The sequence below is a fragment of the Convolutriloba macropyga genome, chromosome 11 (genome assembly GCF_964194025.1).
Source record: "Convolutriloba macropyga chromosome 11, txConMacr16.3, whole genome shotgun sequence".
Lineage (NCBI taxonomy): Eukaryota > Metazoa > Xenacoelomorpha > Acoela > Convolutidae > Convolutriloba > Convolutriloba macropyga.
This window is the reverse complement of record NC_134478.1, coordinates 23814543-23828784: the sequence shown is the minus strand read 5'-3', so window position 1 is coordinate 23828784 and position 14242 is coordinate 23814543. Positions and strand designations below refer to the sequence as shown.

General features: G+C 39.0%; 3 protein-coding genes across 8 annotated transcripts in view; all 3 read right to left on the bottom strand.

Moving 5' to 3' along the window:
• Nucleotides 1-11630, bottom strand: part of LOC142349759 (uncharacterized) — a 61147-nt gene extending 49517 nt beyond the window's left edge. Inside the window, exons 1-6 of one of the 4 annotated variants that reach the window (XM_075401517.1) lie at nt 11235-11630; nt 9775-9961; nt 7654-7806; nt 1772-2085; nt 1485-1524; nt 1209-1418 (exon numbers count right to left, since the gene is read on the bottom strand). In XM_075401517.1, the coding sequence (XP_075257632.1) occupies nt 1209-1418; nt 1485-1524; nt 1772-2085; nt 7654-7806; nt 9775-9961; nt 11235-11587 (1257 nt within the window). In that variant the 5' untranslated portion in view covers nt 11588-11630. The other 3 variants (XM_075401518.1, XM_075401519.1, XM_075401520.1) reach the window with 3 other exon arrangements.
• Nucleotides 1-14242, bottom strand: part of LOC142349646 (zinc finger FYVE domain-containing protein 1-like) — a 482388-nt gene that overhangs the window by 400102 nt on the left and 68044 nt on the right. The gene's annotated exons all lie outside the window — the stretch shown is intronic.
• LOC142349761 (large ribosomal subunit protein eL13-like) lies at nt 11749-12505 on the bottom strand. The gene has a single exon (XM_075401521.1). It carries the CDS (start codon nt 12458-12460, stop codon nt 11849-11851), a length of 612 nt encoding a protein of 203 aa, XP_075257636.1. The 5' UTR covers nt 12461-12505; the 3' UTR covers nt 11749-11848.

The following is a 14242-nucleotide window of genomic DNA, read 5'->3' as shown; positions in this document are numbered from 1 at the left end:
GCAGACTTCATCAAAAAATGCTAAAATTCGAGACATTAAAATGTTAAAAACCATTCCATTGTTACTAGAAACTATGCAGTGCCCTATTAACAAACCTCAAAAGAGATTGCCTGGTCCCTGAAGCTGGAAAAACTGAAAAATAACGAAAATTTGAAAAACCTGAAAAGAATGCGAATTTTGTCCAAAAAAAAATCGCTAATATTTGTGGTATTCAAAAGTTGAAACCTATTCCATGACAACTTAAAATTTTTCAGTAACTTATTACCCAACTACTGATGAGGTTTTCTTGCCCCTGGGACTCAAACAACTTGAATAATGACAATAAATGTCAAAAAATATGAAAATTGCAAGTTTTGTCAAAAAATGCTAAAATTCATGATGGCACAAAGAGGAAAAACATTCCATTACCACTGGAAACTAAGCCGTAATCTATCATCAAGCCCCTTATCAAACTCTAGATGAGGTTTCTTGACACCTAGGGCTAAAAAACTCAAAATTTGATAAAAATTTTCAAAAACCTGAAAAAATTGCGAAAATTACGATCATTTTGCGTGTTTGTGTACCAAAACATATAGCTCATAAAAAAGGTCATAACAAGCAATTTTGTCTCACAAAAAGCTTTCATCAACTTTTTAAAATTTCAACCTAAGACTAATTAAACAAAAAACCTCAAAAAACATGAAAAATTGCACCATTTTGAGCCCAAAAACTCCTAAAAATGACCTTTTAACCTTAAATTAAGGCCATCCCAGCAGCTGCACCACTATAAGCACTTGAAGGACCACTAAAGCCCACTTTGGGCCTCTAATGAAACTTAATGCCCGCTGGGCTTTACCTGTTTATCCCGTTTTGAAAGATCAAAGTCATTGAAAAATGTGTGAACTCATCTTAAAAAAAACACAGCGCACCAATACAATTCAAATTATTTGAATTGTAAAATTCTTTGAATAGTAAAAAAGTAGGAGCGCTATAATAGCCGGCTGAGATGATGAGCGCGGCTATTAAAAAACCCAAGAGAAAGCCAGTAATAGCCCCAGCTATCGCTGTGCGGCTATTAAAATCAGAAGACAATCGAAATTATGATAAGGACTAACTGTAACCTAAAATCTCCCAGCACTTAACTCTGAGAACGTTGAACTAGTCGACCCTTAAACAGATTTTCATCTTGGCCATTAATGAAGGTAAAGAGAAAAGAAGAGTTAACTTACTCTAAGGTTTTCCCAGTGCGACTTGTTCCGACAGTGACTTGTTTTAGCAGGACTCTCCGAGTAATAAAACTTTTGACATAACACACAGTACCATCCAGTGGCTGGAACAATGAAGTCCGAGCCCAAAATTAAATCTGGGTTGTAAACACGCACCCTCCAACGCTCCCCAGTGTAAAATAGTCCAGGGAACCGATTTGGGTCGTTTTCGGGCTTGAAATAGAAATATCAATTAAGTTGTTTCGATAAACATAACATAAAAAACCTCAAATTACTCACATTACCGACCTTTTTGTCTTCACTTTCCACAGCTTTCACCCTGAAACAGCAAAATAAGCGATGAGGGCATTGATAAGTAAAACCAAATTACCATACCAAGTATCAAATTCTCAAAATCTCTTTTGGGTGAATTTGTAAAAATATTCTCGGATCTTTCTCAACGGAGCCATGATTCGAAACAATTTATGTGTCACTTTTGAAACCCTTCATTCGAAAACGTCACACAATGAACGCTTTAAAACTTGGCCGACGAATTGCTCAAAAAGGACTGTTTTCAACAAACTTACTCATTAGTTTCCGCACTAGTAGCGATGTTTCTGTCACCACCTTTCTCATCTTCCTTCGTCTTCTCATCTGACGGAGTGACAGTGCTGCTTACGGCACCCGAGTCACTCGTTTGTTTCCTGGACTTAAGAAATCTTTCAATCAGCTCGTCCATCGTAGTTCCACTCGACTCACTGAATGCTTGAAGTCTTTTCATCACGTTGATGTGTTTCTCATTCCTCTCTTCATGTTCTACTTTTTCCTCGTTCGAGTTGAATTTAATATTGCACAATTCACATTTGAAATCTTGAGGCTTCGGCTCTTCTTGCTGCCTGGACTAAAATTTAACATTTTAGAATTTTCACCACCCAATAGATGAAAGTTGACATCGCATAATACAAGACTTCAGGCGCCACAAGATCAGGTTGCATTTAAAGTCACTTTTCTTATTGTTCTAACACTTTTTTAATGTGAACTATATGACAGACCCAATTTTTTCAAACACTTTTTGAAGTTTCTAGAGCATCTCAGGTGAATATAAATAGTCTCATAGCAACGCTCTTAAATGTAGAACTCAACTCCATAAAAATGCCATGTAAAAATGTCCATAAATTCATAACAGTGCTCTAATTTCTACGCATGTCACCATTTTACAGTTTCTTCCTCAATGTTGACATTTCACTAGATCAGCAGCAAATATAAATTCGGACTGCCGAAAATGAATCGGCATATTCAAGGATCTCTCATTTGAGGCTTTTAGGAAAGAATTACATTACTTGGGAAGTAAACGCTTGTATGACTCACTGTTCTCTGCAGAAACAGTTCCAACTAGCCTAAAATACGATTAAGTTGTAATATAAAATCTATATACCTTAATTATGTAGTTTTCTGATCAATTACGATCAACCTCCTTTAGGTGTACTTCAGATATCCAGGAGTCTATGTATTTCCGTCATAAAATTTGATCTGGTAGGACACTCTGATCTCTACTCTTATTGGCCGAGTCGAGAGCAAATCAAATCACTCAAATATTCCCCCTCTAATTGGGCGACCAATGGTTATATGTTTCATTGGACTTTGGGCCCTTAATTCAGTGCAGTAATCGTGGCAACTAATTCCTGTTCAATTTGTTTTCAGGATAAGAATGAACCATCTTCAAATTGAAAAGATTCCAGAGTGCACCTGGTACTCCTTATGCAAAGAACGGACGCATGTAAAATTGTTTTGACCGAATTTATCAAAGTGCTCTAAGGTTTCTCCCAGTTAGAGGAGAGCAGTCTTTGACTTTCTCCGCAAATTATGCCATCTACAAAAAAAACTATATGAGTAAAGGAAATGTGCGTCTCCTGGGAAGCTCCCAGGTACTTCCTCCTTTTCCCATCTGCACAATTTTTTTAAAACATGTGAAGTTGTTTTGTTGTATACTTTCACCTCCGTGTCTGCGACACGGATATCGAACGAGGGAATTTCCCTTGAACTCCAGATTCCACGGATTAGCATATCAGATCTAAGTTCACAGTTGGTCTCAGTATGCTTGCGAATAATTGGTTCTAAGTCGTTCTGAGTGGAGTATAAGCAGTGCAACATTCTGACAGGAAGAGCGTTTCGAACATCAAAATCATCGCCACACCCGTCACATTTTGAGAAAACCGTAAAAGTGATATTTGCGTTTTTGTCGTTGATACCCCACCCGTTCTTAATTTTTTGACGAGAGCTTGTATGAGCTGGCAGCTACAACAATTACCAATTGCAAAGATGAATTTCGATTTCGCTGACGAATTTCACAATTATCCAAAAATTAAGAGTAATTAGTCAAATTTAAGAGATAATTAATAAAATAAATAAGAGGAATTTTGTTAGTTAAACTATTAATATATTTCCAATGGTATTTTTGTTAGTTAAACTATTAATATATTTCCAACGGTATAAAAAAGTCTGGCAAAGCTACAGATTGTTTTGATTCCTTTCGATAGTATTTTTTCAACGATCAGCTCCTGCGCCAGAAACAATCATAAGTTCAGATAAAATGGCGTTTACTTCAAAACTCAGCCAAACTTATTTGATATTTTGCTCCTAACAGTGACACAGACGAGATAAAAGCAAATCTTTCTTCTGATTAATAAAAAGTTCTATTACAGATGCTCAAAGCAACCCAGACGCTAAATTTTTTAATCAAAAACTAAAAAGACCAAGCAATTTTTGAAGTTTTGATTTTATTGTTCATACTTGTTAATCATTAAATCTCTTAAGAAGCCGTATACATATGCAAAAAAAATATTTGTGCACAAAAATTGGTTCATTTAGAAGGCAATCAACAATAATATCTCAGATCTAATTGAGAAGCTGTCTTCATCTCATTTTTCTAAAATTAATTATCAATTAAATCGGTTTATACTAATGAGCTAAGGTATGCTTGGTTGGCAAAATCATGGTTGAAATCAGTTCTACGTTTAGTTGATTCTCAGAAAACTTTGTTGCGATCATCCTTATGCCCACAAATCACCATGGTACCCACGCAATTGAGTCTTTGCCTTTTGTTTGTTTCCCAAAACCCTCAGAATCGGGTCTTCGAAATTTTGTCCTCATCAACCCACACAGTCGGGTTCAACAGAAAAAAATGAGCATTGTCCCCACTCATTGAGTGACAAACAAACTCTCGCACAGCAATAACTGGGCAAATAAAATTTGGATGAGCCAAGACTGTAAATGAACCATCGTGGCGCTGAGGGTGTTGTGGCATGAATGAGCTTCATAACAGCTGATTTCTGGCGATCAGCATTGTGGTTGAACCACTCACTATAGTCAATGAGACTCCGAGATAACCGCTTATAGGCAATTGATAAACTAGCTGGATGAAAGTTTCCGTTATCGGCAAACAAAGCTATACGTTTCAAAGTTTTTCGAACCAAATCTGAGAAGCCTCCGAAAGATTCAAACGCAAGTGGTACAAACTGGATACCTACTTCGGTACATTCTTGGGCACATTGTTCATATTTTCTTTCTTCGGCATTTGTCAGAGCACAACCACACCTCGCCGCATCTGAAATTAGACTGGGCTGCAGTGGGGAAGTTATAGTTACATCTAACGCAACTGGTTGTCCCGCTGACCAACTGGGCAATTATATATCTCCTGGCCTTGAGTTATCCGGAATCAAATTTTTTTGTTCGCAGACGGGTGATAAACTTGCAGTCGAGCAAGCAGCAAATTTTCTTTCCCTCACTCTATCGTGCCGCAATATCCTATCCCACGACCATGACAGCTTCAGCTTGCCCCGTCCGCCGTTTCGACAGTGAGGACATTTTCGTCCCTCAATGTATAACGGAACACCAATCCGATATTTCAATATGGCTCTGACTTTATTTGGCTGAAGGTGAAGGGCCCAGACTAGGGATTGGAGGTGCGGAAAGCCAGCCACCAGATTGAGGCAACGGTAGTAAAAGCAAACGAGTTTTCTCCCGATTTGAAATCTGATTACCAAGAAGGTTAGAAAAAGCAGCATTGTCAAGTGCCTCGTTAATCTTGTATTGTGTATACACTAGCTAATTTTGAGATTATTCAGTTCCTCCTCTGTTTCTTTGAAGATTTGGTTTTCTGTTATTTTCTCACCGGCTATTTGTTCTCCTAAATTGACCGTCTGACTGCGATACTGAACCAACCTACGCCTCTTTCAATTGGTCAACTGTATATCTAATTCCAACTCCAGTCTTGCTTGACCAGCTTGCCACTTATTACGGTGCCAACATATCCTCATATGTTGTTATCTGAAGATTGTCAAAATCCTGCAAAATAACAGGGGATTCGTCGGATGGAGTGTTACATCGCAGGGAATATACCATCTTTGGAGCACAGCACCCAGATAGCTTCGAAGAATTCCAAGAGCATAATCTGGGTCGTCTAGATAAGTCAGGTTGTCGAGCAGTTTTTCTACTTTGTTGACTCTTTTCCTCAAAGATGCAGCAACAAAGCCGGGATTGCCGATGCAGCGCCCAAGATCTCAAGTCCTTCCTTGCTATTTCTCTTTACACTGTTATCTATAGCATTCAAGTCAACTGGTGACCGAAGCTCATATTTTTCTATTCTGAGCTCTAAACCGCAGCCTTCACCCAAATTAGTCAACAAATTCAATGCTGTGCAAAGTTATTGATGGGTACCAGCAAGTATGCCAACATCCAAATACCATTTATGCTGTACTAGATTCGGTATTTCAATTCCTTTAATGATTGGCTAGTGAAAACAGAAGCGTTTAAAAAGCAAATAACTGTGTTGTGAGTAGCAAAAAGTCGCAAAAGGGGCAACAGCAGGTAAGAACTTAGCAACTGCCTCCGAAACCTTGCTTCTTTTCACCGAATTGAAGACATTTTTTTTATATCAATATCAAATAATCCAAATTTTTACAATTTTTGCAGTTTATCAAAGGAAATTCTTGTTGCATGTACTATGCCCTCAGCACCAGCCTTGACTGCTATTCCCAATTGTTTTGTGTTAAATAGTTCAGCAGCTTCTGAATTTGCTTCCCGAGATACGCATTTAGCTATAAGGCGTCGAATTACTTCCCCAACAGCGATAGGACGGACCCCACCTTTCAACTTTTTCAACGCAGTTAGTGTTTCACTACATAGTATAGGAGCAACGAACTTGGGAAGCTGACCACGAATTCTTTGGAAAAAACAGAATCTGATATCTTTGTGTATATTTTGGGTTGCTACATTTTATATGGAACTATGACAGAATATTTGACAAAAAAAATTCAAGCAACACTTCAAAATTCTAGACAATTTGAAACACTCAACTGTTAAATCAGCTTTCTGATTTTGCTTTCGGAGCATTTCCTTCATGAAATTTCAGTTGACGACCAAGGTAATTTTTTTAATCGAATTCAAGGACCTGATAAGGTTATCTTCTCCGGTATTCTGTCTTTCACGATATTAGCGCAAGTGACGAAAGTCGTTCAACTTCATTTCACGTGACATGCAAGGTTCATCTTCGATGTTCAATCTTCTAAACGTTTGGGCGTGTCAGCAACAAAATTACAAATTAGTGTGATGTAAAAAGCAGTATATAATGATAAAGCGGGGCCAATAAAATCTACAACTTCAGATAATCTAAGTTACACAAGCCTATCTAAATGGTGCTATTATCATTGCTTTATCAGTTACTTAAACAATTCATAAATAAAAATAGTTCATAAATATCTTTGTTCCGATACCATCTCAGTGAAACAAAATTAATCGCACGTCTCTCACTTTATTCAGAGGTCTCCACTTCTTTTAACCTGATTCACTTATCTCCTTATCTTTTATCGTCATATCATACTGCCCATTTTAAACAAAACCTCTCCGAAATCTATATTTAAATTTAGATACATGTTGTCCAAATTTAATTGAGAAAGAAAGCCAAGCGGGGATGAATGCGAGCTGGACGGCGTTATGCTCTCCCATTTTCATGTAAATTAGGGTTGTCAAAAAGTTATGCGGGAGCATTCTCTAATTCACACTCATGCAAGCTTTCTGGTTGATTGCATTATCTTCACATTCTGTACTCTGTACAATTCAATTTGAATCATGATTTAAACTACATGTGCAAAGAGGTCAGACGCACACAGTTTCTCAGCAGTCCGAGCTCTCTACATCAAAGGATTTCATATTTCGGATCTTTTCCGTTTGTGCCCCCCCTTACCGGTCCCAGTAAGCTTTGCTCCCCCAAGTTACAGAGCACGCGTCATTACATAGTAAATCTTTATATAAAAATATGAAACGTACGTCTGGGGGGTGCAAATAATGCGCACCCACTTAGCTCGGGGGGGGGGGGACAAACGGAAAATAACCCATTTTTCAATAGAACTGAACACCAAAATCGCATTTTCTCTTTTATTACAAAACAGGTCGGTCGACTTGAAATACATACTGATTTGCTGTCGCTTTTTTCGTGCTGATTGCGTCCTCTCGATCGATCCCGAGAGCGCCTGTTCCTCGAATTGCTCCTCCTATTGTTACTAGTACTGTTGTTCGATCCACGGTTACTCATGGGTGAACGTCGTCTTACGGGAGATCGATCCCTCTAAAACGCAAAAGCATAGAAGTTTAAACTACCTCCGAGACATCTCAACTCACGTATTGTTTACTTTCGCTCAAAAGCGAAAGTCAAAACAAAGGTAAAACTGTTCCGATTTAGAATTCGTAGCCGGATCTATTCTGTTTTGTTTTGTCCCCCCATATCGTTTATGATTCAATTACAACTCAAGTACCGTTATATAGCACGTTTGTTAGAGCTGAGCTTGCAACCATATACGTCGTAGTAGTAAATATGATTAATTACTTTTATATTCCCATGATAAGAAAACATACCCGGCAGATTGCCGGAAAATAGCCGCCGTTGATTCCAATAAGCATGATTGGGATTGAAATAACAGAAGATATTGAAAAAAAAAAGATTTTTGTGCAAAAACATTTTTTTTTAAGTCCGATTTATTTTGATGGCATTTCGTGGTTGTACTTCTGTTTTAGAGAGAGGCTACAGGGGCTACTATCAATACCAATAAGCATTAGAGATGGTAACTAAGACTTATAGGAACGACGTTCAATTAGCGGGCATCTAAAATTGGGCTTTATGGGTTTATCCCGTTTCTATTTCTGACTTCAATTTTTTATACTGACTCTGTTCATTTTGAATTGCTTTGCTGAGCAACTGATGTTCAAAATCACTTTTAGCAGAATGAGAGAAGAGAGAAACTAGCCTAGAGAAGTCAAAAAGATTTCACGCAAAATGTTGAAAAGGCGGCAAAATGAGGTAAAGCGAAACATTTTTTTATTCGACGAAGTAAAAAAAAAAAAAATAGGAGCGCTATAATAGCCGGCTGAGAAGATGAGGGCGGCTATTAAAAAGGGGAAACGCAACTCAACAAACGTTCATTTAAGCAGCCGCAGAAAAAAGCTCTTTTCCTATAACTCAGCAAAATTATCGCAAAGTTAAACTGTCTTGAGCAGTAACTAACGTGTTACTGTGTCTTGAGCGTTAAATATTCTTGAGCAGTAAATTGTTACTGTGTCTTGTATTGAAAACTAATCTTGTTCAGTAATTATTTGTTACTGCGTCCTGGATCTGCGAATTACTTGAGCTGCAATCCAACTGTACAAACCCCAGCTTCTGGCATTTTCAACTCGTGAGTACAAAGAGCAAAAGTCAAGATAAGTTTAAATATTTTTTGCAAAAACAGGTCTTAGACATCTTTGTCTTCGACTTGTTTCCATATCGGATTGATCTGGTATACATATAGAGATCCCGCATTGTCTTTTATAACGAACGGTCATTAAGTTCAAGTTGTAAAGCAGCGGTAAGACCATAGAAGGAAAAAAAACAAAATATCCCGACAAATTTTGAAACCCTGAAACGAACTGGGCGGTGTAAAGTTTTCCTTGTCACAAACGATTGCGAGAGCAACCGTTACAAGGTTTCTGTTTAAAAAAATGCCAGGTGCAACTGTGGTTAAGTTTAGAGGGCTATTGGTTTGAAGGGAGATCGTATGGCTGCAACACAAAAAATCTTGCACACCCTGATACCATATTGTGAACATTTGCTTTGCAATGGTTAACCTATAAGCAAAAAAGATTGAATTTTGTTATTTTGTAGAGCAGTGTGTATCTTTGGTCATAAACCTTCAGGATTAAAGCAAACTAGCTTCGCAGACAGCATATCTTATTAGCAAGCGCTGAAGGACGAAAGTACCAAATCGAAAGCAGGTAGACCGTTCATTCCAGATTTCAATTACATACAATCAATTCAATGCGATAACGGTTCCTCGGTCCTTAAGAGACTATATACGTGGCCACCGATCTGATTAGATTATTAATAAAGACGCAAAAAAATTTTACAACGAAGAAAATCTGAGATGTTGCAATGGCACAGTGACGTCAAAACTGAAAATCCGCATGAAAACCCTTCCCGAGGCCATGCGCCCGGTTTCACATCAACAGCACAACTAGGGGGCAGAAGAATAACAAACGACACAATAAAAGAGATCTAACATACCCTTTGCCCTCCACGGGGAGGAGAATCCCTTCGGAACCTCCCACCATCTCTTCCCATATCTCGTCTATCGCCAAAACCTCCCCCTCGCCTATCGTAATCAAACTGTCTATCTCGCCCGTAAGATCTCGAATCATCTCGGCTATTCAAAGCGGCTTGTACTTCTCTGCGGTTCATGTCCAACGTGCGCCTAAAGATGATTTAACTTAAGATTCTTCTGAATTTGATATTAAAGATATTCTTTTATAAAAACTAGGCAAAGTTTTCATGCTTATGGCGTCTGATTATATACATTTTACAAAATAAGTGGTTGGACTGATTTTAAAACGGTGAAGAACGTCCGGAAAAAACTTCTGGGTGGACAGGTCGTTTCGAGTGGAAAAGAAGACATCAGTTTTGAGATCCATATAAAAGGTGCGACATAAACGGCAATATTGAACCGTATTCTGGGGCTTGAAAACAAAGATTAAAATGCTGCGTGTTCAGAATTGTCATAGCTTGAACTTCGACTAAAAATGTAGAAAATAACTTGACGACATCGACATTTTTGAGCCTCAACAAGCAGTTTTGAGCAAACTTTCGGTGATCTTGAGTTTCTTGGGGAAAATAAATCCATGAAAAAAACACGTTTCAAATAACCAATGATTCAACATTGGTGATTTGTTAACCCTAGAGATTTTTTTGACACGGCCGCAGGACATTGACCTATGTGATTGGAACGCTAACGATGAATTGGGTTTCTTATATTAAAATGTCATGTAATAGCTTCGGAAACCAGTGAGATTTTGAAACAACACGCATTCATGCAACGTTAATTGGACTCAAATCGCTCGAGAGCAGGATCAAGCCAGACAAAGCATGAACATCGGCTGTCATATGTCGAAATGACTGCTTAGTCTTTGATTTCCTTCTGGCCGCTTCATTTGACGACGCCATCAGCACCCAACGAACAGGATGTTTCGGTTCTATGCGACATATTTGGACAATGAAATCATCCAAATGCCAGATCTTTGTCAAGGGTGCTGGGAGAACTGCCATGTCACATACAGCCGTTTTCATCGTACTAGACGGGCAATCCAGGTGGTCAGGTTTTTGCCAGCAAACAATTAACAAGGTTGCAGAAGACATTTTCCGACTTTGATCAGACACTGCAGATATGAAGCTTTGTCACGTAGCGATTGCTGACTTCTCAGAAGACTTGTCAGTTCTAAGACACAAATGAACACAATTTAGAGTTGAATTTCAATTCAAAGCTGAAAACAACATACACATGCTTATACCAATAACAATAATTTAGGGCTATTTGAACTTACTAGGCAAGATGGAGGTCGATCTGTTCCACGTTGTTTCGGATAGGATGACTGCACGAGCTGGCATTCAATTATCACACTCGAAAGAATTGTCCAAACCATGAACCGTGCTGAAATATTAAGACCCAAAGGACTTTGAATCTTTATACAAACCTCAACAAAGTCAACTCATGCTCTCGTTTCAATTGCGCAATCTCTTCGAGTTGTCGAAGGCGTTCCTCTTCAGCCAAAAGTAGATTCCGTTCATAGCGAGGCGTGTCTAAAATCCCTGTGGTCCCTCGACTTGTATCAAGATAGCTATCGTTACCTGGTTGCATATCACGAGCTCTTTTGGGGGCTGACCCTCCTTGGTAAGAAGAATAAGACTCATCCGTCCTATCGGGGTAATTGGAACGTTTGCCGGAATAATTATCGCGGTAGTTGTCATCTCGACCACCGTATGAGTTTGATGGGTAGGATGATAGATCGCGACCGCGAGCTCGCTCGTCGTATCGATTATTGTACATATTTGCTCTCTGAAATTGTTCAGAACTTTTGTGAGAAAAAATGATTTATATTTTTGTCAATAGTCACATGCTCGTTCTCGAAGGCTCTTCGAAACAATAATGGTAAGTCTCATTTAACTCAAATTACAAGCTCAGTCAAAACACTTAATCAGAAAAAAAAATATGTTGGAAAATTCAATTGAGGCATAACAATCAAACATAACGTTGCAATCTATCATGCACATTGAACTTATCATTGAATGAAATCAGCGAGTCGCTGACTTAATTCTTCGAAGCTTCCTCCTTTTCCTTCCTCTTCTTCTCTCGTCTACCGAACAAACGGGCGTCAGCACGCGCTCTTCGGATGGCCTGATAAGCAACGAACTTCTTCTCTTCATCCGTAACCAGTCTCGGTTTTTCAGCAACTCCCTTGTTGCTAATTGGCATAATCTTGCCCTTATACTGAACATGGCCTTCGAAAGACACGCCCTTCTTTTCTCGCTTTTCTTTATCAAGTGGAATAACAGTTACATGTGCCAGATACTCCTTAAGGCGTTCCTTGTTGCGGTCCAGGTTCTCTTGGCTTTTATTCTTTCGTCGAGGGTCGACCGCAATGCCAATCGCACGTGCGTACTGTGGAGTCAAACCAGCAGCGAACAACTCAGCTCGGGTGAATCCTCGACCTTCTCTCAATTTGAAGTTGTATCGCCGGGTGGGACAGGATACTGCAGGTTTGAGGGTACCCTGAGCTGGTTTCAGGCCCATTTTCTTAGCCTTCTTGACTCGGTTCATATGTCTCCTCCATTTTCGAGCTGGCTGATCAAACCATGTCTTGACTCTTCGCTGCCAGTGCTTTCGGAGGTGGACAGATGCTAACTGGTTATTGTGCTTCATTACTCAAACAGATCTAAAATATAGTAAAATTTAGACTTATTAGAATATGTGCAATCTGCTGCACGGACTTATGGGTCGTTTCGATTACAGCCCTTTCATCCAAGAATGTATAGCTTATATTATGGGATCTTTTCCGTTTGTGCCCCCCCCCCCAGCTTAGTGGGCGCATATTATTTGCACCCCCCAGACGCACGTTCAATATATTTACATAATGATTTACTATGTAATGGCACGTGCTTTGCAACTGGGGGGCGCATAACGCATATTCCCAGCCGTCATCAGTTTTATTTTTACATAATTACATATTTACACTAGGCAAGTGAACACTAATAGTTATATGTATACAAACAAAACTACAAAATATTAGATGCTCAAAATTATAAAACCAAATAAAACAGGTCAATTAAAAATGATAACAAAAAATACAAGAAATTGCGTCTTGAATAAAATCCCGACATTCGACTCTTGTGAACAAATGATGAGACATAAAATGCAACCTTACACATTAAACTGCCAGATTTTGAAGTCAATTATAGTCGCCATAATTGAAGCCGTTTCTCTGAATTTTTAATTGACGCATAATCATAAGTTTTACACATCAAAATAAAGAAAAATTGACAAGTCTACATATAGAAAGAATCCAGACAAAACTTGGCTAGTATTCTTGCAAGAAGCATAAAGTGTAGTCCCACGTTAAATGTTTCATCAGGGCAGCCGTGGTGGCCCTTTCTAAATGGTATATATCTTTGGAGCTAGCTCTCTTCACTACGCCCTGGGAAGAAATATCCGAGAGAGACGACAACTTCCAGAAGTCATCACGAACTCTGGCTACAAGCTGCATCCTCAAGCGAAAGATAAGTTGAAGATTGTTTCTCATCAAATCAATCGACACCCCAAATCGGCGGAAGTCATCCTCTGGCACGATTTGATAAACAACTCCACGACCAATCCGAAGTCTGACCCCAGAAGCCCCCTAACTGCGGAACAGCTAGTCACCGAAATACAGAAGTTAAAACGAAAAGTTGTTGGAATAGTTTTTTGTGAACGAGCGGGAAGAGCTAAACGTTTACAAGGAGCTAAAGGCAACAGGAATCCCCACCCAAACGTCGTTCGTGACCTTCTGTCGAGACGAAAACAGAAGGATCGACAGCTGATAACCGAATACAGAAAACTCCATCAAAAACCAGCCCTTGAAATTAAAACCCTCTCTATTGTCAAGAAAAACGACAGCAACTTGACAGCAATCATCTAGAAACGACAAAGCCCGTCGCAATCCCAACGAAGAAAGAAGAAAAAGCAAGCGAAGAAGAACTAAGTAAACGCTTCATTTTTGAAGTTATTCCTGGATTTGTGAGGTCCTAGTGATTAAGTTCCTTGTTACTGATCAAAACCGGTCTACAACTTCACACCAGTCGTCAGTTCTAAGTTTCTTTTGTAAGTGACTAGTGATTAATTTCCTTGGCACACATCAAATTGAACCTAGAAACTGAAATAGAAGATCACACGTCATGGGTGGAAACTGCAAAACAGGCAAGCGAGGCATACCGGCCCATGAGAAAACCTACTTCTGCGTATCTTGTAACACCCACATGCATCTGACCACTGAATGTACCGCCCTTTCAACTGCTGCTATAAATGGAATAATAGAATTGGGAATGAATGCGATGCTACTGTGCAACACCTGCGTAGAAAACAACGAGCGAGATAATTTCATCAGAGGACGCGCGCTAGAAAAAGTCTCTGAGAAACTGGAAAGCCTTGACGTAGGTAAGAAGTTAAAGA

Bases quoted from the DNA above. Each gene is read 5' to 3' on its own strand.
- LOC142349761 (XM_075401521.1), bottom strand. From the start codon at position 12,460: ATGAAGCACAATAACCAGTTAGCATCTGTCCACCTCCGAAAGCACTGG.